Source organism: Ipomoea nil, unplaced genomic scaffold, assembly GCF_001879475.1.
Source record: "Ipomoea nil cultivar Tokyo-kokei standard unplaced genomic scaffold, Asagao_1.1 scaffold0193, whole genome shotgun sequence".
NCBI classification, from domain to species: domain Eukaryota; kingdom Viridiplantae; phylum Streptophyta; class Magnoliopsida; order Solanales; family Convolvulaceae; genus Ipomoea; species Ipomoea nil.
Window position 1 is genome coordinate 405,761 of NW_017616621.1, and position 22,661 is coordinate 428,421.

A 22,661-nucleotide genomic window follows, 5' to 3' on the forward strand; every position below is an offset into this window, starting at 1 on the left:
AATAAAATACTTCAGTATATAATTAATTTTATTGAATTCCTTTACTTTTTTTTTTTTTTGGAAAAATTGAATTCCTTTACATAAATTTATATTGTTATAATTAATATAAAACTGCAACTTAAAATAACATTCATCAATGAAAAATCCTACATCTACTGCTAAGTTATAGTTCCACCAAATGTTTACTTTTTATTGAGTGAAGAAAAATGAATGAAAGAAAAACCATGGTCCACCCCTTTTTATTAGGCAAACAAACTGTGTCACATAGTATGGAGTAGAAAATTGGAGTAGGCCAAAAATAAGAGTCAATATAGTATTACTTTTCAAATGTTTTAGGGATGTCTTAGTTATACCAATATCAACTGTTGTCTTAGAATATGCATTCAATACATCTGGAAGGGTTTTAGATCCTTTTAGGAGTTCATTAAATTAACTCCTAACATTGTGGAAGCTTTGGTTTGTACTCAAGATTAGCTTAGGCTGTTAAATACCCCATTATCAATTGAGGAAAATCTTGAAGAATTGGAGAGATTTGAACAAGGTAACACTTCCTACAATTTTTATTTACAGTTTCTTGTAATTTTAACATTCTTCTAATTTTTATTTTGCAAAATTTATTTACAGTTTCTTGTAATTTTAACATTCTTCTAAGTTTTATTTTGCAAAATTTATTGCCAACTAATCTTGTCCCAATTTTTTGAGGCTTAGAATTTTTGAATGCTACTGGCTCTATTACAATGTAGTATCTGTTCATATACTTTCTCAACCTACTGAAACACAAAAAACCAATAATGCCTCCACTGAGGCTCGAACTTACAACCTTCCAAATGGAAGTCCAACCCGGCTTAGAAACTTGTTAATTGATGCCCTTGCACAATTGCACTGTTTTATATCTGGTAATGTTGTCCACTACTCCACTTGTCCAGTTGTCCCTATTTAATTTTGAGACTTGGTAACTTGTAAGTTGCTGCCTTAGACTTTAGTGCCTTTGGCCCCTTGTGCACTGGTGTAAATCTGGTAATGTTTCTATAATCCTATTTGGCAAATTTTAATATTTATTATGTTTGTTCTTATTTTGTGGCAATGATGAAAGCTTTCACCTATGATCTTAAATAAGAGATTAAATGGGTATGTTGCTTAATCTTCATGGTGATGTTGTAACAATTTGCCCTTAATCCTAACATGCATTGATATGGACAAAAAACCTTACTAAGCCAACTTTACAATTGTCTAGTGTTTAATTATTTTTTGTTGCTTATTTGATATTTGATATTTGATTTACTAATTTTTCCAAGTTTTTACCGGAAGAAGAAGAGTAGGATTTTGAATCTAATTGCGGAAGAATCATGAATTTGTAATTATTCGGATAACTTGAACTTCATAATGGAATCTATTGTATGTACTTAGGGTGTGTTTGGTTCGCACATAGAATCGGAATCAGAATATGAATCAAATACTTGGTAATGGTATGTGTTTTGGTGAAAGAATTTTGCATATTTAATAGTAGGGTGAAATTGGAATGATTACCAATATTGATGTTTGGTTATGTATTAAACTATAATGGGAATAAATGTTTTTAAAATACCAAAAAAAAAAAAAAAAATCAAAACAATTGATCCTAATATAATGACATCCAAAGCATCGATATGAACAAAAAAAACAAAAATCAAAACAAAAATCTAAAAGCGCTAATCCAAACTTAAAAATCATATTACCAATAAGATGGAATGATGTCTTTTTTAATTAGAGAATGAGGTTTTTAATTGAAAGTGCAATCAAATCTCATTGTTGTGTTTTAAAACGCTGTCAACCAAACACTAACTATGATTTTGATTCTCATTCCTAGTGTGTAAACTCATGAACCAAACACACCCTTAGTAAGTTAGTAGTTTATAACTTACTAGTCAAATGTTATTTTTGAATTTCAATTTGGTTTGTACGTTGTTTGTATTTTGTAATGCACTAATGTGTCATTTCAGGTAATTTTGTATTTTTGTTTTCAGATTTCCAATTTTGTTACTTACTTTTGAATACTAAGTTACTGACTACTAAGGTGGTAATATACTTATGTATTAATAATTTAGTAGTTTACTAAAAATCTGGAAAAAAAATATTAAATAATAAATATGATATATATTTGCCAAGCATCTTGTGCTCAGATGGCATACAGTGACCTCTCCCATGTAAGAGATTATAAGACCGAGGTTCAGTGGAGGTGTTTTTCAGTAGTATTCAAAAAAAATATGATATATTTTTTTATTTTTAAGACTTTTGTTAAATTCTATTAATTTTTTTAAATTTCTACTATTCGATATTTCAATATCCGACCGAACTGAAATCAAATAAAATCGAAAGAATATTTTACATTTTAAAACATAATTGGATGTTAAAATTGCAATCCAAAATTCGAGTGGGTTGATACTCCGACCACCCGAAACAAACCGTCCAATGCTCACCCATAATCTGAGATACCTTAAAGCATACAGGAAAGGCCTCTCCGTCTCTGCCTATGAAATCCTAAAACATCTCGTGTTAAGTTTGCAAAAAAAAATAAATAAATAAATAAATCTCGTGTTAAATGAGGCAGTGGTTCCTCACTCTCAGACTGTCCCCCATTTTGCGCTGCCACCTCAGCAAAGACCTGCCAGCTAAGATGGTGGTACCACATCCATAAGTCTAGTCAGACCCTTCCCCAATAAGATTCTGCGGCAGCGACGTCCAACCCCACTTGGCTGCCGTCAGCCACCAGCTAATTTCCGTGTTTGCGGCAGTGCCGCCGTAACTGCTCCGCCGATAATCAGTTTGTGTTGTTTATTACAATGAACAGCTATACATGCGCACTTGTTTTCAACACCATTTAGCACACACAAAACGTTTCTTAACTTATTAATTTACAAATTTCTTTTTTTTTTTATCCACCATACTAATAAGAGCTAATAAAGTTAGACCTATAAAGTGAACTAAAAAATGTCTGTCCAACTATTTGATGAAATGGATGGTTCAGATTATTTTGATTTTAGTTTTTTTTTTTCTTATTTTACCTTCTATTATAATTTTTTTCCCCTTAAACACACCTACATTCTATCTGTGTAAACTTTAGTAACGGAATATTTCATTAACTATTTATTATTCTTAACTTACTCATTAATTTTCATAAGGAACGTCTTAGGTTCAAACATCATCCAGAGTTGACAGAATTGTTGAACATATACTATGAATATGTTAAAGGGTATTACAAAAATACAATATAAAATTTAACATGAACTTTGGTTAATTAATTAGCCAGACTATCCACATAGCATTCAAAGTTGAGCATCAAATATTACAAATAAGGAACCTTGAAAATCATTTTCTTACATTTTTTTTAAACAAATCTATGTTAATTTTTTTTTCATTTAATTAATCTTCTTTTGATTATTTAGAACAAGACTCAATATTTTAATTATAATTTTGCATTATTTGGAATGATTTAGGTAATTATGGTTGATGGTTTTTGGGTTTTCGGGCCCAAGGAGGTCCAACACAACCTTTAGCTGGAGGATACACCTTTCAATAAAGCTTGCTAAAATAATATGGGCTCGATGATTTTGACGTGGAAACCGAAAGGAAAACCACGGGCCTTTTTGGGCGGTGCCAAGCCTAATTCCACTATGCATTCTGTAGGTGTCTTTTGTACATATTGTATGGCTATTTTGTATATAGAGATATGGAAATATTGTATAAGGAGAGCTATACTTTGTACATGGAGATGGAGTATGCTTCTTGACGCATGGAAGAGTGGTGGAGTCTTCCCATATGGAGTCTTCTTCACGTGGTCTTCTTGCTTGGATGCGTGGAGAGTGGTTGTGGAAGAGTGTTTCCTCTTTAGGAGAATGATGGAGCCTTCTTGGGGATGAAAGAATAGTGAGTGGTAGTCTTTGGGAGAGTCCTCCCACATGTAGATGAATGAATGAATGGTCCCTTTCTTCTTGTCTTCCCCCCTTCTTATAGCTAGCTCCTCAAAAAGTGTCCGTTGGACCATTAGTAGGGTATTGATGGGTGATAATTAGGGGGTTATGTGTATTAAGTTGGTTGATAAAGTGTCTAACGGCTAGTTAGTAAGTAGGGTAATGATTAGGTAATAATAGGGTAGTAAATAGGTTTCATGGGTGATAATGTAGGAATAACGGCTAGTTAGACCGACCCCCTACCCGTGCCGACCTCCGGGTCGAGCCGACCCCTCGGTTTTACCCATATCTATTTTTGGGCTTGCTCCATTTTCTTCTTGGGCTTCTCTTCTTCTTCTGGGCTTGATCTCTTTTCTTCTTGGGCCCCGAGCCCACGGGGTTCACACCCCATCAACTAGTCCCTCACTTTTCTATGTCTCGTACTCAGCAGGGCATGGAAAAGTATATTGTCTCGCCTCAAAATTTCCTTTTATTAGCCGCCTCGATTTTTGCCGACTCCTTATTCAAGATTCCAAATGACTCCATCCTCATGACTCCTCTTCGTTTGCCATATGACCGACTGCTTCAGTGGATGTGACCCTCTAACTTCGAGCCCCCTTTTTTCTTTAGCCGTCGACGTAAATCTCGGCTGTAACTTTTTCTTTCTCTAATAAACTTCTAAGGGTTCGGACCCTCGATTCCTTCTTTACTCGCCGAGTCCCTCAGTCGAGGCGACTCTCAGTGGTAGCCTCTTGTTTCTCTAAGGGTCGGAACCCTTACTCCTTTTCTCTTTTCTTCTTGCCGAGTCCCTGCTCGAGATTACTCTTTTGTCTTTTTTCTTTTAAGAAACATCTAAGGGTCCTGGCCCTTGTTTATTTTCTCTTTTTCTTTCTTTCTATACTCGCCGAGTCCCTCAATCAAGGCGACTCCTGTAGGCTTTTTCTCGGAAACGTCTAAGGGTCAGTGCCCTTGTTTCCTATCTTTTCTCGCCGAGTCCCTCAGTCGAGGCGACCCTTTAGGCTTTTTCTCGGAAACGTCTAAGGGTTCGGGCCCTTGTTTCCTAATTTTTCTTGCCGAGTCCCTCAGTCGAGGCGACCCCTTAGGCTTTTTCTTTCTCAGAAACGTTTTAGGGTCAGTGCCCCATTGTTTCTTTATATACTCGCCGAGTCCCTCAGTCGAGGCGACTCCTCTTGGCTTTTTCACGGAAACGACTAAGGGTCTGGGCCCTTGTTTCCTATCTTTTCTCGCCGAGTCCCTCAGTCGAGGCGACTTCTTAGGCTTTTTCTTTTCTTAGAAACGGTTTAGGGTCAGTGCCCCGTTGTTTCTTTATATACTCGCCGAGTCCCTCAGTCGAGGCGACTCCTCTTGGCTTTTTCACGGAAACGACTAAGGGTCTGGGCCCTTGTTTCCTATCTTTTCTCGCCGAGTCCCTCAGTCGAGGCGACTCCTTAGGCTTTTTCTTTTCTTAGAAACGGTTTAGGGTCAGTGCCCCGTTGTTTCTTTATATACTCGCCGAGTCCCTCAGTCGAGGCGACTCCTTTTGGCTTTTTCTCGGAAACGACTAAGGGTCTGGGCCCTTGTTTCCTATCTTTTCTCGCCGAGTCTCTCAGTCGAGGCGACTCCTTAGGCTTTTTCTTTTCTTAGAAACGGTTTAGGGTCAGTGCCCCGTTGTTTCTTTATATACTCGCCGAGTCCCTCAGTCGAGGCGACTCCTTTTGGCTTTTTCTCGGAAACGACTAAGGGTCTGGGCCCTTGTTTCCTATCTTTTCTCGCCGAGTCTCTCAGTCGAGGCGACTCCTTAGGCTTTTTCTTTCTCAGAAACGTTTTAGGGTCAGTGCCCCATTGTTTCTTTATATACCTGCCGAGTCCCTCAGTCGAGGCGACTCCTCTTGGCTTTTTCACGGAAACGACTATGGGTCTGGGCCCTTGTTTCCTATATTTTCTCGCCGAGTCCCTCAGTCGGGGCGACTCCTTAGGCTTTTTCTTTTCTTAGTAAACTTCTTGGACTCTTGATTCTTTTAGTAACTCGAGTCTTTTAGTCGGGGTGACTCTCGGTTGAGAAATTCCATGAGCAAGTAAATTTTGGAAATTGTATGCACTTCCTTGCCATGCCCAGAATATATCCAAGTCTATTGTGCGGCACATGTGACTGGAGATTAAGCTTGGCGTATGTAGAAAAATCCATCCTCCAAACTCGCATAAGGGATAATACCTGGTCAGACTCTTGGAGTCGGCTTTGCAAATTTGTGGGCTGCCCTTTAGTCTGTCTTTTATGCCTTTTTCTCAAATTTTGAATTTCTTCTCCGTCTAACTGAGTCCCTCAGTCTTGTAACACATTAACAAAATAGTTCCAAGCTAGTCATACCGCCATGGTAAATCTATCGAGATGTCAACGCATATGACCCACGCGCCCATCATGGGCTTCAACGGCCCATCTATACAAACGATCCCAACATTTTGCCTACTGCCCAGCAGCTCATTTTCTCATTATCAAATCTTTCGAGCCACTCTATGCTCAAATTCCCGTAGCCAAACTCAGCCATTTCAATTTTGCAATCCTCTTCAAACGTAATTGTCCCATGCTAAATCTAAGCCGTGAGACCACAAGACCACCAAGCTACGTGGATCATTCCCTACTCAACCATCCCATTAGCCATTTCTCTTTTACTTAAACACGTGCCACATACTGCTATTGGAGACCAATGCTGACGCACATATAATAATTCCTCAAAACAAACGAATTCGATAAATAAGTTGACCCCTTGTCCCTTGAATGTGAATGCCCATGCATTCCCTCCTTCCTCCCAAACTTTTACGCATACCAAAATGCAACCAGAGAGATAATGATAATAATTCCATATAAGGATGTTCTTGGAAGGGTAATTTAGATTGCTTACTTGCAAGCCCTCTATGCAAAGAGCTAGTTGAGTCTATTGGGTGTCTCCGGTTCCATGTCTGATGGCTTACCCTTTCCATACAGGAACGGAGACGGATCGGAACTCGCCGTTGCGGGGCGCAAACGGCAACATGCTTGAAATTATTCCTTATTTTCAGTAATATTTCTATTACGGCCATCAGTTTCGGAATCAGACGCCAGTTTCGGGAGTTAAGTCCGAGCTCGGAAGCCATCCAATCTTTCTTCTCCGACTGCCCCACCGTTGTGTCTTGTGTATCCTTCTTCATCCGTTTCAAGAAATCGGAGGCTGAGCGCGGACGTTCATGGAGACTCCCGATTGCAGCGCGCACGGACTCTGACTCCGTCTCCGCGACATGGTGGCCGAGTCTTTGACTGCCGAGTCCTTCAACACTCCTGATCGGACAATACAGAGGTTGGCAACTGCAGGAGCGTATAATAAATAAATAAAGTTGAACTGGAAGTTGCAGGCCAGGTGATATATTCCTGTTCTCTGAACATGCCACGCCGGAGCTTGGCAATCAAAATTCATTTTGAATTCCAAATCTTCATATCATGCTGCGTACCCCTTCTGCCCAGAATCAAAGCTGCGAGACCAAAGACCACCATGCTGCGTGGGTCATCCCCTGCTTAGCCATTTTAATGTTTCTCATCACCAAAATTGAATCAGCTTTCCATTTATTCCCTTGGCCTCTGTTATAACTCCTTTCTCCTTGATCTTACTCGCCACGAAACAGTCATCTCGCAACGAAGCATCGTAGGTGTAAAACAGAGCAGAGCTCAAACACCATTCTATGCCCATCAGTATAAACACAGTAAGCACAGGTAAAATATGAAGCGCCGCGTTGGTGACACCACACTTATTTCGTACGCACAAACTGGGGTGACACTCGCCGGATGCGGACCATTCGCTGGAAAAGATACCATGCAGAAAACCGCCCAGCCAGACGCTGATCACTAAAAGACCTTGTGCAGCCAGCCCTTCACCCCAAGTGCAGTCGGCCAAGTGAGTTCGGACGTTCTCTATGAGTTCATAGTGTAGGGGAGTCGGCGAGGAAGTGAAATGGGAGGCACGCATGCAGTCTCCATCCGCTCAAATATCCAAGAAGCAAGCTGGCTAAGAGGAACAAGAGAGGTCCTCAATACGTTCTGCCGATCAACTTCGGCGCTGAGTCTGCCAGGATTCTTTGCCAGTTTCGTGGCTTCTCTGCTAAACCTGCGGTCACTTGACTGGTCGTCTTAATCGGGCTCGGACAGGTACTTGCCGGCGGTGATACTTGCGGGAGATAGTTGGAGGACTCAGTCGTTGCCGACTGCAAGCTTGACAATGGGACGCATGCCTTCCATTGCGAAGCAAGCCGTATGACGAAGGGTGTCAATAATCACGAGATGTGTCGATTTGTTCATTAAATTACTCACGTCTTTGAGATTGTCCTCATCAGTGTCATGCACGCCTCCTGTAAGAATGTTTAGAAGCCATCCAGAACCATGTGTCCAGCATCTCCATCCTTTGCCACGCGTTGCCCTCGACCGTGGGAGCAAGACTCGACCACAGGATCCACACGTTGCCTTTGATCGTGGGAGCAAGACTCGACCACATGCGGGTATATACATTCTGTCTTGACATGGTAAGTTGCCTCCCTTCCGCCATATGTCCTTTCATCATATTCAGTACAGCATGCAAGTAGGAAATTATTCCATATAGGAGTGTGTATGGGAATGGTAAGTCGACGAAATTGCTCATTCTTCTCCCTTTCTTTAAATATGCTATGTACGTTATTCTTCTTTTTTTTTTTTTTTTTTTGCAAATATGCCGTACGTTACTCCTCCTTCCTTAATTATTCCAAGATTACCGTGCAAGCCCCAAATTCTCCATATTCAAATATCTAAATATTCTTCTGTAATCCCCAATCTTGCTGGTTCACTCTGCGTCTCTGCTCATCACCAGTTCCTGAACACGATGGTGGTGACGTTCCGAGCCTGACACGTCTTAAGAACAATCGGCGACTAAGATCTTGGCATAGGAGACATTGTTTTAGTGCTTTAATCTTTTGATATTACCGCTTTTTGATTGATTTGAAGGAGCGCCTAACGGATTGGTCCCATCTTCCGAAATGTCATTGGCACGACCCACGAACTCCTTATCCTCCGAGTGCGCATGAGAAGCAATTTTCTGATGTAGGAAACGCTCGACTCCGATTCGGCGACCGACTGCATGATGGCCGACTGGACGACTTCGTTGGGTATTGCTGCTTGCTCACTTATATAGACATATACTTTGGACTCAATATTTCCATCATGCTTCTGCTTCCAGATTTTCCTGCAAAGTTCCGAGAATCTCCGGCGGTGGACTCGACGGACTCGGCGGCGGTGTGGCAGTGGACTACCGGTCGGCAGTAGGTCTCTCCAGAATGCCTCGTCAAGAAGTGAGAACGAGACGAGTCTCCTATCCCAGCCACTGGATCGTCTCGTTGTTTAATTAGCCGACTGAGGGTCTTGTCGACTTAGAGGAGTCGGCAAGGAGATCATTGGTGCAGAATGAGTGTTTCTTGTCGACTGCACAACCGGGATGAGCGAGCTTTGCCTTCAACTGTTTTGTGATTTAAGGCCATCAAGGAGTCGACCATCGATCTTTCTAAGAGCCAAGCGTAGGTTGGTGTCGGAACCGGCTATGTGAAAATTTGAATTTTATAAGAAGAACACGAGTACTATGCACATCCAGATTGCGTGGAAGAAATCAGACATGTTGTGGGGGATGAACCGTCAGCTTTTTGCAGTAAGGATACCAAACATGGTAAAATAAACGTGACACACTGCCTGGTGTCGAAAAGCATGGCCAAGATCGAAGAGCACCGCCGACCCCCAGACCATGCTGAAACCTTATGCAGTCAGTCAGCCATTCCAAGGGCGATTGGGAACTTGGATCCGCAACAATCGAGCATAAGCGAGCAGTCGCTGTTTATTAGTTGCGGCGGTCTCTGTATAATGGAGAACCAGCCGGTCCCAAAGGTCCATCAGTCGGAGTCGCCGCGCCTCATCTCATCACCGCGTCATGATTTCTGGAAGTTCATTTATTTGGTGCCAAAACAGCCTCACGTGTCATTCGATTGCGCCCAGACTGCTTTGAGATTGTGAATCTCTAATTCCCCTCGTTTTTCTTAATTTTTTTTTTTTTTTTTTTTTGGTATTCCACCACACGTGGCTTCTCAATAACACATGCATTCTTCTTTTATTATTCATTTTCGATCAAGGTGGCAGTAGTGGTGATATGGTGGTGAACTCTTCAAGCCATAACAACTTAACGTTGCCTTAACCCTTAATCTTCTTTTCACAGCAACTTGTGATGCCACGTCCCAGTGTATATATATGTCCTCGAACATATATTGAGGAGAGAAGAAGGCCTTTTGGAAAGGTGAGCATAATTTTCCACTTTTCTAATAACAAACTTACTTGGAGACCAAACGGTCTTGTAATTTGCTTCTTGTCATAGTGTATCCAAGCAGACGGTTTGGAACATTAAATCCAGGCAGTTGGCTTCCTCCTTGTCTTGTAGAAAATATGAAAAGGAATGATACCCTGTGATTGATCTTGAGTCGGCATGCTTAATTTCTTTGTTGTAGTAATAGGAGCACGCAACTTTAATTTTGATAATGATATTCCCCTGAGAGATTCCATTTCTTGGAACTGGGGATACCTGATTGGAATATATATTGCGGAATCCCTTAACAAGTCTCATTTGACAACACAGTGTTTTATATCTTTCAATGTAAAAACAGCTTTTCACATGATTAAGAGCAAAAATAGAGAAAATAACCGTGACCACGGTGTCTACCGTTAAAGTCATGGTGGGGGAACCATTCATTCGGCGTCCCGACTTCTTGACTCCCCCGGCCGAGTCCCTCAGTGTGATGGACCGACCACTCTTTGCCAATCAACTTTTGAGTACTTTAAGTGAAATATAACATTCAATTTAAATGATAATGGTTACCTCTTTGTAGACCTCGACATGTAATCTTTTTTGTTTGATTTTCTTCTAATCCTCTTCTTGGTCCACGACTCTCCGTGAACCTTCTCAATCTTCCGTCCGTAGTGGATCCTTTCCACCGGACGCTCTCCGAAACTGCTCAGACAAAGAGGCAAACGTGACATTTTGTCACGATCCCCACAGACGGCGCCAGTGATGGTTTTTGGGTTTTCGGGCCCAAGGAGGTCCAACACAACCTTTAGCTGGAGGATACACCTTTCAATAAAGCTTGCTAAAATAATATGGGCTCGATGATTTTGACGTGGAAACCGAAAGGAAAACCACGGGCCTTTTTGGGCGGTGCCAAGCCTAATTCCACTATGCATTCTGTAGGTGTCTTTTGTACATATTGTATGGCTATTTTGTATATAGAGATATGGAAATATTGTATAAGGAGAGCTATACTTTGTACATGGAGATGGAGTATGCTTCTTGACGCATGGAAGAGTGGTGGAGTCTTCCCATATGGAGTCTTCCCATATGGAGTCTTCTTCGCGTGGTCTTCTTGCTTGGATGCGTGGAGAGTGGTTGTGGAAGAGTGTTTCCTCTTTAGGAGAATGATGGAGCCTTCTTGGGGATGAAAGAATAGTGAGTGGTAGTCTTTGGGAGAGTCCTCCCACATGTAGATGAATGAATGAATGGTCCATTTCTTCTTGTCTTCCCCCCTTCTTATAGCTAGCTCCTCAAAAAGTGTCCGTTGGACCATTAGTAGGGTATTGGTGGGTGATAATTAGGGGGTTATGGGTATTAAGTTGGTTGATAAAGTGTCTAACGGCTAGTTAGTAAGTAGGGTAATGATTAGGTAATAATAGGGTAGTAAACAGGTTTCATGGGTGATAATGTAGGAATAACGGCTAGTTAGACCGACCCCCTACCCGTGCCGACCTCCGGGTCGAGCCGACTCCTAGGTCGAGTCGACCCCTCGGTTTGACCCATATCTATTTTTGGACTTGCTCCATTTTCTTCTTGGGCTTCTCTTCTTCTTCTGGGCTTGATCTCTTTTCTTCTTGGGCCCCGAGCCCACGGGGTTCACACCCCATCAATGGTATTAATATTTTTTTTGTATTTTTATAATAGTACAATTGTACATTACTTTACAAATATTGTACTATTATTTTTTTATCGGACAAAATTGCTCTTACATCATTAAAGTTCTATATATATATATATATATATATATATATATATATATATATATATATATATATATATATATATATATATATATATATATATATATAGTAAGGTTCAAATGTGACGGTGTCTTACGGTGCGACGTCACCAATAATTGAGCGATTATACATTTATACACCATCAACCTTAGGAAATACACCACAAAAACACACACAAATTAGGTACGCATCACCAGAAACACACCATTAGGTGTGAGTAAAAGCACCATACAGTGTCCGGAAATACACTATTGGGGGTAGATATTGTATTGCATTTCATTGTGGTGTGTTTTGCTTACACTAGTGGTGCAGGTTGTTAACACTGTTGGTGTATATCTGGAACCTCGCCGCACCATAAGCACCCGCCGCATATTAGCGCTAATATATATATATATATATATATATATATATATATATATATATATATATATATATATATATATATATATATATATAATAGAGATCAAATGGCGCAATAGGCTTCAAGTAAAAGATGGGGTTTAATCTCAGCCCTTGGTCTTTTTGTGTATTTGTCAAACTTAAGGTGCGTCGTTTTCCTTCTTAAGCCGCGTGACTTCTGTGCTTAAGGTGCGTTAGTTCTTCAGTTGAGAACTTAAGGTGCATTTTTTGTTGAAAGTTTAAGGTGCGTCTTTCCATAGCTTAAGGTGCGTCATTTTCCTTCTTAAGGTGTATATATTTAAAGTTTAAGGTGCGTCACTTTTCTAGTTTAAGGTACATCAGTTTAAACTTAAGGTGCGTTGTTATATACCTTAAGGTGCGTGGTTTTATAACTTAAGGTGCATCAATTTGAAACAGTTGATCATTTGCATGCATGTTGGCAGAAGCGCTTCTTTTTTAATAATTTTGATTGATTTGAGCCGTTGATCTAGATTAGATCAACGGCTCAGATTTCACCCCATCTTTCACCTGGATGAGTCTTCATACGTGAACTGATCCATATATATATATATATATATATATATATATATATATATATATATGTGTGTGTGTGTGTGTGTGAGATGCTATTCACTCCTAATCTCGTTCTTCACATGACACTTTTCATTTGATGATTTAGTCATTTGACAATGGCAGTTTCAACAAGCCTCTATTTTGTAACTTCATACCCTAATTATTCTACAGAAGAAGCATTTATGTAGAGGTGAAGTTCGGAGCTACTTCACACAATCACACGTGCTGGGCATGCATGTTGGCATCCAACTTCAATTCAAACCCGTATTTTTTTTTTCCCATTATATATGCCAAAATATGACTTTGAGACTTGAAAGCTAAGCAGTGATGCTCAGCTCCAACTGCATGCCTTCAATTCAACTTCATCTTTCTTTATTTAATTATATCATTTATATGTACAGTGACCAATGACCTTGTTTGGCCATTCGCAGTTAGCGAGTTTGCGAATTTGACCAGCGAAATGTATCAACGATTTATAAAAAGATATTTGGTAAAATTAATTATTTAAGTTAAGGGTTAACATGTAAACTAATTTATAAGAATATACATATATTTCATAATAACAATAATAATAATAAATAAATAAATACAGCTGATCTCCTTTTGTTTTCCCACTTTACCCACTGATACTTTTCCCACATCAGTGGGAAAAGTAAGAATGGAGATGACTTTGCTGATAGTGTCATTGCTACATCTAATGATAATGATGAGCAAAATAGAAGGGCTAGAAGAAAAAGGGTAGAGGTTGAATCTGAAGATGCTGGTAGGGGTGTGAGTGAAGAAGTATATGACTCTACAGACCCTTGAGTTATGAATCTGAACAAGAGGATGAAGAAGCTAAGCATCATTTGAGCAGTCTAAGAAGGCAGCAAGCATTGACTGTTCTTGGTGCATTGGTTTACTTGTATTTGTTGGAGAAATATTAGTGAAAACCTTATGTGTTATGAAGAAGGGTGGAGTAGAGGATTGTCTTAACCGGTATAAAGATCTCTTTCTCATTTGTTTGAGTTTAATATCACACGTGATCACTTTAATCCAAAACGCTACAAATATTTTATAAGTCAGTTTTCAAGACTTCTAAAACGTACTCAAATCTTTCGACAAACAACTTTTTAAAGTTGTTTTAAAAACGCAAGAAAGGGCTATTCAATCCCCCATTTTAGACCAATTCTCACTGCCTTAGGACCCATAGTAATGGTTCATCAGTGAAAATATGAAATTTTGGGACTTGAAATTAGGGTTAGATTTTCATTTTTCATTTTTTTTTCTTTTTTTGGTCTTTGGAGAGTTTGAGCTTGTCTTTGGGTTAGGCTTTAATAGTGTATTGTTTTATCAAATGTGACAAAAACACTTTTTTTATTAAGGAACCTAGGCACTAGGCGCTCATTCACCGCCCAATGAGCACCTAGCACCTTTTACAACCTTATCAATAAAGAAATAAAAAGAATAACACAAAAGAGAAATGGGAAGAAGAAACGTCTAAGGGCATTCTCAATATTGTGAAGATTTTGAGGAGCTTTTACAGGTGTAATTATGAAAGAGAAATGAATGGGAGAAAAAAAAAAAAGAAAAAGAAAAGAAAAACAAAACTAAAATTCTGAAAACAAAAAAAACAAAAAAACAAAAAAAAAAAAAAGAATTACGCGCCCAGGTGGGCGCGAGAGTTGAGGCGCACCTCTCCTTCTTCATTGGGTCCTACACTCCTACCAATGACTGCAAAATCCTCATTTTTGCATGACCAACTCCCCCTCTCTCTTTCTTCCCTCTCTTTCCTCCATCTCACCCAACATTTCTTAAACTTTGTGCAAGATGCTCTTAGTGGGTTGCTCTAAGGTCATGGTTCTCTATATGTTGTGTGCAAGTATTTATACAAGCTAACCTCACAACTTTCATATACCTAATTGGCTAATTTGATCATTCCCTTCACATTATTCCTAACATCCTTCGTAGTCCTAGCAATATAATTCCAACAAGTATTACCCAATATTTTCATTTTCTAAATGTTATGGAGTATTTAACATATTTCCTAGATGCTTGATAATTACTTTTCTTGGTGAGACCTTGCAACTCATATAACTAATGACTACCCCTATTTAACATCAGCAGTTATACCATGAATCCAGATCTACCTTGCAAAGTGGACCCGGATCCAAAATACACAATTTACATATTAAATGTTCACAATTTAAATTGCGAACATTTAATATGTAAATTGCGAACATTACTAAATATTCACAAATCAAATTGTGAACATTTAGTATGTAAATTGTGTATTTTATACCAGAATCCACCTTGCAAGGTGAACCCAAGTCCAGATAATAATTTGCCTATTTAGCACTGTTGGCATCATACAAAGTTGATTGAGAAAATTGTAAAAGTTATTGAAGAGAGGATATATCGCTCAATAATCCTAACATTGCACCTTACTTAATTGGAATGGATTCTCATACTAAAGACATTATGTTGTGGTTGAAACTTGAAAGGTAGAACAGATACAGTTGGGCATTGGCATTGTTTGCTGCAGGATGGATGGAATTGGGAAGAAAACAATAGCCAAATATGTCTTCAATTTAAACTATGTACTTCCTGAAAAATTATTTTCATATAAAATCTGTAAACAAAATTTGGTCAGTCTGAGATGGAATTGATAACATGGAGAGGTCCAAAGCTACTCCAAAACAACACATTTGCCACTGTGATCTTCATGTACAGTGATAAGTTCTTACATAACACAATCCATTGTGACATTTTGGCGGTTAGTAGATCAAACCCATTGTTGGAATCTTTGTGTTTCACAACGTCAAATAGGAGGTTGCCATGTTCCTGGTCTAAAGGATTCTCCAGATCCAGATGGCTCCGATGACCTGCAAACAAGGCGAGAAGTTAATGCTCAAGCGCTTACGATTATAGCTCAAACTATGATTTGTATAACAATCATTTGAATGAGAGAATAACGTTATTGCCAGAAGTCATTGCCCACCTGCTTTCATCCTCTGCATTAGATGCTTCTGCAGCTGTATCACCTTACAAGTGGAAACAAAAAGATGAATTTAAGTTAAAAAGCAAGCAACAGTGGCACTGGTTTGAGTATTATCACAGTATCACCACCTCAATAAATCTAAAGTTATATGATATGGTTTTATGATAAAAGAGAACGGCAGTAGATAGTATACATGTGTGCCAACTAAAGCCATGAATCCCGTTTGGTTGGAAGGAATTAGAATTCCACTCCCACATAATTCTAAAGGCAAGCAAATTCCTTCGTTTGGTTGGAGGAAATGCAAATCCGCAGAATTGCAATTCCCTCATTTTCACGGAATTATAATCTCATGTCTCCCCCTGGTATTTTCAATACCGCAGTTTTTTAGACCCTTAAGACAATTATCTTTCTCTTTTCTAACCTAACATTGATGTTTCATTTGTCTGCTATAATAAGTATGGGCATTTTGATCTTTATACTTTTAATTCCCATTGATACCAAACATTGGAATTAAAATTCTCAGTAATTCTATTCCTGTAAACCAAGCATTGGAATTTAAATTCCCAATTTATTCTCACACTATTCCTCTCCCATGGAATTGCAATTCCTTTCCCCCCCCTCCCAATTCCTTCCTTGCAACCAAACACCCTATAAGCTGTCACCATCCTCTTCAGGCAGAGGTTGATTTCCATGAACTTCAAAGGCGAGTTTATTGGGGAACTTTTATAGAAGAACATAATACCTTCCGTGGCATCTGGGAATTGTCTAACAAAACTTTTCAAGTCTGGAGCAGCAAGTTTACCTAAAAACATAGAATAAAGGAAGGTCAGTTGGCCACATGTCAAAGCAAGAACTAGTAAAATTCGTGGCTTACCAACACTTGTCACTTTGATCTTGCCTTCTTTAGCTAGCCTTTCCTCTTCCGCCTTTAGACCTAGGTGCAATATAAAAGGAATTATATATAATGGGGACTTTACATCACTTCAAAATCCTAGCAGAGTTTTCAGAACCCTTCTATAATTTGACAAATTACTTTACAGAGTTCAAGTGATATGTGTAAGTTTTAACAGATGATAAGAACTGAGGCATAAAATTAATGACACTTACGGGCAACATTAAGTCTAACAAGCTCCCTTCTAGCCTCTAGCTCCGCCATTTCCTGCAAAAACACAAATGCAGATCTCTCTGGTGAAACTATTGCTCTCTTGTTGAGATGGTCATCCAGACCAAGTTCTCTCCAAATTTGTTAGACCTTAGCTTATCCTAAATTTTGTTATTTCAATACTATCATTGAAGAAGGACACAGAAGGCTGCAAGTTATTGTAATTTTATTTGTAACATATTGAGGATGGCAATTAATTTTTATTGAAAATTTTGAGACATGTATTGGGGTTTAGGGTTCACCTCAGGAGTTGGAGCATTTTTACGTTGTCCATTCAACCAGCATATCCACTCAACTGCATTGTTTAAGAAGAGCTCATTAACCATGATAAACATTATTCCCAATAAAGTCATGTTACAATCCATTCAATAAGGGGGAAACATGCATTCTTCATTACTATACTTTTTTAATAAATCAACATATAACAGTCCACTGAGCACATCAATTTGACAATATTCTACTCTTTCAAAGGAGTTCTTTATATTTGACCAATAACCATGCAAAATGAGCATTCTTCAGAACTGTTTCCTTCAGACAAGTTATTATGATGGGTACCCAATCTTTTGTCACCATGCCACCAAGTGAAAAATGATCAAATTTGGTGTTGTTACAAAAAAGTGTGCTATGAAAATTTGACAAATTCAAAGGGTAATTACCCCTAAAAGCTGTAAAGAGTAAACATACAAATTAGAGAAACATCAAACTCGAGCTACGGGTGCATACCTGGGACGGAAGTTGGTTCATGTTCGCCTTTAAATACCACCCATCTTTTCTGTTTCACTGAAATATATTTTACATGAACCAAATACCATGAGAAAATGTTACGGTCTCTACAAACTATGCAAAGTACCATAAATATAGCTTTTGCAGTGACATGTTGTTCAGTAGCTGATCATAATCAAAATCATTCTCATGACAAGTGATTACTATTTTGTTTCTTAGTTGAATTGCAGTGTTAGAACAAAATTCATCCATAGTTGCATCGGGGCTGCTCAATACTTGCTAACTGAAGCAAACTGAGGTTTATTAGGACTATATAAACTCACAAAAATGTGATCTTTTTGCTTTTAATAATCAAGACAAGATTCAAGAACTGTTCTAGCAAAACCACCTTCATTGGGACTAAACGAAACATATTGAGCTATACTAGGACTATCTAATCTTGCAAAATGTGCGACATTTCAGCTTGCAGTAAACACAATGATTCAAGAAATGATCTTTTTAGCACAATAATTAAATTGATTCATAAACACATCCCAATGAATAGAGTATGGGGAAAAATCCCAAATTGCGAAATAATCACAAAAATGAATTGCAGGAGAGAAAGGAGACCCACTTACTGATACCATCGATCTCCTCCGTTCTGGTGAAGTATCGATTCCCTGCTTTGTCTACCCCTACCATTCTCCTGTTGCTCAACATCCCCGCCAACCTTGCCCATATCCTCGACATGCTCTCTCTCTCTCTCTCTAAAAAATTTTTAAAAATTCAGAATAGTGAGCAAGATTTTCGCATCGAAGTAGGGATTTGAAGCAAAAGCGACTCGGGGAGCAGTAAATTCTCGAAATTATAGTTTTACAGTTTATACCGTTGTAGGTGGTGTTTTGGAAAAAGCTTGGGTAGAAAATGTTTTCATTTCTCTGGCAAGAAGCAAGTTATTGGATACATATCTTCTCGATGCAATAGCTTTCGACAAAAATGGTGAAGTTTTTCAAAAAACAAGATGATCTAGATTTCATTTTCAGCTTTATAAATTTGATAAAATATAATCAAAAGAGTAAATTTCGAAAGGATCAAAAACCATACTTAAACAAGGTACGATTTTCTGCTCCAGGTCACACAATAATTTGCCGAAAAGCTGGGCTTTAGGGGGAAAAAGGACATATCACATATGGGCCATTTTCTTAAAGAATTACATATCTACTATATATATATCTACTATACTAATAATCTACTATACTAATAAGAGCCCAAGAAAGTTACGCCTATAATAGGTAGAAAAAATGGCAGTCATAGATTTTAATCAAATGAATGGCTCAGATTGATTAAAAGGTTGATAAGATTTAAATTTTACACTAAAATTTCCTAAAATACCCACACACCGTTACTAATTCCGTTAAAATTTTAACAATTGTCGTTAGTTCACCGTTAACTTACTCATTGATTTCAATAAAAAAAAAAAAAAAAAAGGTCTTAGGTTCGAACCTCATCCCAATCAAAGTTGGCATAATTAGTACAATTTTAAGAATTGCCGTTAGTTCACCGTTAACTTACTCATTGATTTCAATTAAAAAAAAAAAAAAAGGTCTTAGGTTCGAACCTCATCCCAATCAAAGTTGGCATAATTAGTACTCTATTTTACTCTTATTAAATTATATAAATAATAATTTAGTAGCTACAACAAAAAATTATAGATATGCATTTCTTTAATTTAGAATTATGTGTTCACAATGCCTTTATTCAAAAAAAAAAATTATTCATTATCAATAAATTAAATAAGAGAAATAATTGTATTAGTTATATTGTCTTTATTTTTCTACAATATAAAAATTCTTTATATTCAAATTTATTAATTGATTATATTCGCTACATTGTCCTTACAATGTCTTAATATAGTGAAAAAAAATTATTTATTATCAATAAATTAATTAAGAGAAATATTTTCATTAGTTATATTGTCTTTATTTTTCTCAAATGTAAAAATTTTTACATTCAAATTCATCAATTGATTATATTCACTACATTGTCTATTATCTTTTTTGTGCACTATTTTTCTAATTAAATATCAAAGTTATAATACAAAATAATGCTATATATTTATTTACCAAGTATTTTATTAATACCATGAAAAAATTAAAAAAATATATAATTAATAAAGCCAACCATATTAACTACTTGAGAGCATTCAAAAAAAAAAAATATTAACTACTTGAGAGATTTTGTGACAAAGAGAGTATTCAAATCACACAACAAATTGAAGTGAGAACTACCTTGCAATGTCCTTGTTTGACAATCAACAGTTAGCGCGCGTATTATATTAGCGGATTTGACCAACGAATTTATTTAATTATTAACATTGGGTAGAAAAATGACCGCCAAATTATTAAATCAAATGAATGGTTCAAATTGTTCAGGTTTTAATTTTTTTAAAATTTTTTCTAATTTATCCTTAATTATATGATTATTCATTTAACTTTTCCGTTAAATAGCGTTAATTCACCGTTAGTCTAATTATAATATTAACGTCTTCATCCCAAATGCTCTGTCGGGCCGGGGTGTGGGGGGCCCTTAGGGTTGGGGTTCAGCCTTTTGAAAGAATAATATTAACGTCTAATTTAGAATTATAATTGCACCATTAATCTAATTCTAATATTAAAGTCTTCATATAACTTAACCACAAATCCTAATGTCGAAATCTCCTCAAACAATATTAGTATATATTTAATATTTTATGCCCTAATTTTTATTTGTTCTCCCTTATGTCCCGTATTTGGTTTCAACCATACCTATACAATTATTTTATTGACAATTATAATCAATCTTGACTATATTATCTTGCATTTGTAAACTTAGAATTACCTATTTAACCCGCACGGGCTTAGCTCAATGGTTTAGTGGGCAGTATTTGGGAGAAGAGACCAAGGTTTGAACCTCGGCGGCGACAGTGCGGGAATTATGTCCAAAGTGGGCAGATTCCTTGTTCGCACCGGCATTTGGTCCTGTCTGCTGAACCATTGAGTCACCGTGATTTACAACTTCCTACAATGCTCTGTCGGGTCAGAGTGTGGGGGCCCTTGGGGTAGGGGACTCAACCTTTGGGAGAAGAATTACCTATTTAAATACGCAACTTCAACCTTCAATTGTCTATGCATGAACAATTTCAATATAATCTTGCCTTAATATACTTTAAAGTACTTATTTAAAAAAAAAAAACATTGGGCATTATCCCAATCGCAATGCGCGTAAAAAACTAGTATTATACTAATAAGAGCCCAAGAGAGTTAGGCCTATAATGGGTAGAAAAAATGGCGGTCACAGATTTTAATCAAATGAATGGCTCAGATTGATTAAAAGATTGATCAGATTTAAATTTTACACTAAAATTTTCTAAAATACCCACACATCGTTACTAATTCCGTTAAAATTTTAAGAATTGCCGTTAGTTCACCGTTAACTTACTCATTGATTTCAATAAAAAAAAAAGTCTTAGGTTCGAACCTCATCCCAATCAAAGTTGGCATAATTAGTACTCTATTTTACTCTTATTAAATTATATATAAATAATAATTTAGTAGTTACAACAAAAAAATAATACATATGCATTTCTTTAATTTAGAATTATGTATCTACAATTTCTTTATTCAAAAAAAAAAGTATTCATTATCAATAAATTAAATAAGAGAAATAATTTTATTAGTTAAATTGTCTTTATTTTTCTTCAATATAAAAATTCTTTATATTCAAATTTATTAATTGATTATATTCGCTACATTGTCCTTACAAGGTCTTTATTCAGTGAAAAAAAAATATTAATTATTAATTAAAAGAAATATTTTCATTAGTTATATTGTCTTTATTTTTCTCAAATATAAAAATTTTTACATTCAAATTCATCAATTGATTATATTCACTACATTATCTATTATCTTTTTTGTGCACTATTTTTCTAATTAAATATCAAAGCTATAATACAAATAATGCTATATATTTATTTACCAAGTATTTTATTAATACCATGAAAAAATTAAAAAAATATAATTAATAAAGCCAACCATATTAACTACTTGAGAGATTTTGTGACAAAGAGAGTATTCAAATTACACAACAAATTGAAGTGAGAACTACCTCGCAATGTCCTTGTTTGACAATCAGCAGTTAACGGTTAGCGTTAGCGGATTATACTAGCGGATTTGACCAGCAAATTTTTTTAATTATTAACATTGGGTAGAAAAAATGACCGTCAAATTATTAAATCAAATGAATGGTTCATATTGTTCAGGTTTTAATTTTTTTCTTTTAAGATTTTCTAATTTATCTTTAATTATATGATTATCCATTTAACTTTTCCATTAATTCACCATTAGTCTAATTCTAATATTAAAGTCTAATATAGAATTATAACTACACCATTAATCTAATTCTAATATTAAAGTTTTAATAGAACTTAACCACAAATCCTAATGTCGGAATCTCCTCAAACAATATTAGTATATATTTAATATTTTATGCCCTAATTTTTATTTGTTCTCCCTTATGTCCCGTATTTGTTTTCAACCATACCTATACAATTATTTTATTGACAATTATAATCAATCTTGACTATATTATCTTGCATTTGTAAACTTAGAATTACCTATTTAACCCGCACGGGCTTAGCTCAATGGTTTAGTGGGTATGGTAGTATTTGGGAGAAGAGACCAAAATTTGAACCTCGGCGGTGGCAGTGCGGGAATTATGTCCAAAGTGGGTAGATTCCTTGTGCGTATCAGCATTTAGCCCTGTCTGTTGAAC

At 37.0% G+C, this 22,661-nt stretch overlaps 1 protein-coding gene across 5 annotated transcripts; it reads right to left on the reverse strand.

The window, feature by feature from the left end:
- Positions 1-15,348: 15,348 nt before the first annotated feature.
- On the reverse strand, positions 15,349-18,974 carry LOC109188475 (mimitin, mitochondrial). 5 transcript variants are annotated; one of them, XR_002055431.1, is made up of 10 exons: positions 18,491-18,913; positions 17,874-17,930; positions 17,393-17,445; positions 17,096-17,147; positions 16,863-16,922; positions 16,731-16,790; positions 15,989-16,034; positions 15,735-15,872; positions 15,608-15,619; positions 15,349-15,482 (listed from the first exon to the last, which is right to left on the reverse strand). XR_002055431.1 is itself a non-coding variant. In XM_019339175.1 (9 exons), exons 2-9 carry the CDS (start codon positions 18,600-18,602, stop codon positions 15,809-15,811), a joined length of 504 nt encoding a protein of 167 aa, XP_019194720.1. In that variant the 5' UTR covers positions 18,603-18,619; positions 18,957-18,974; the 3' UTR covers positions 15,592-15,808. The 5 variants fall into 5 exon arrangements, 4 of the variants coding, with proteins under 4 accessions (XP_019194720.1, XP_019194719.1, XP_019194721.1 ...); XM_019339175.1 differs by lacking the exon at positions 15,349-15,482 and adding an exon at positions 18,957-18,974 and having other exon boundaries at positions 15,592-15,872; positions 18,491-18,619; XM_019339174.1 differs by lacking the exon at positions 15,349-15,482 and having other exon boundaries at positions 15,592-15,872; positions 18,491-18,619; positions 18,739-18,913.
- Positions 18,975-22,661: the final 3,687 nt, after the last annotated feature.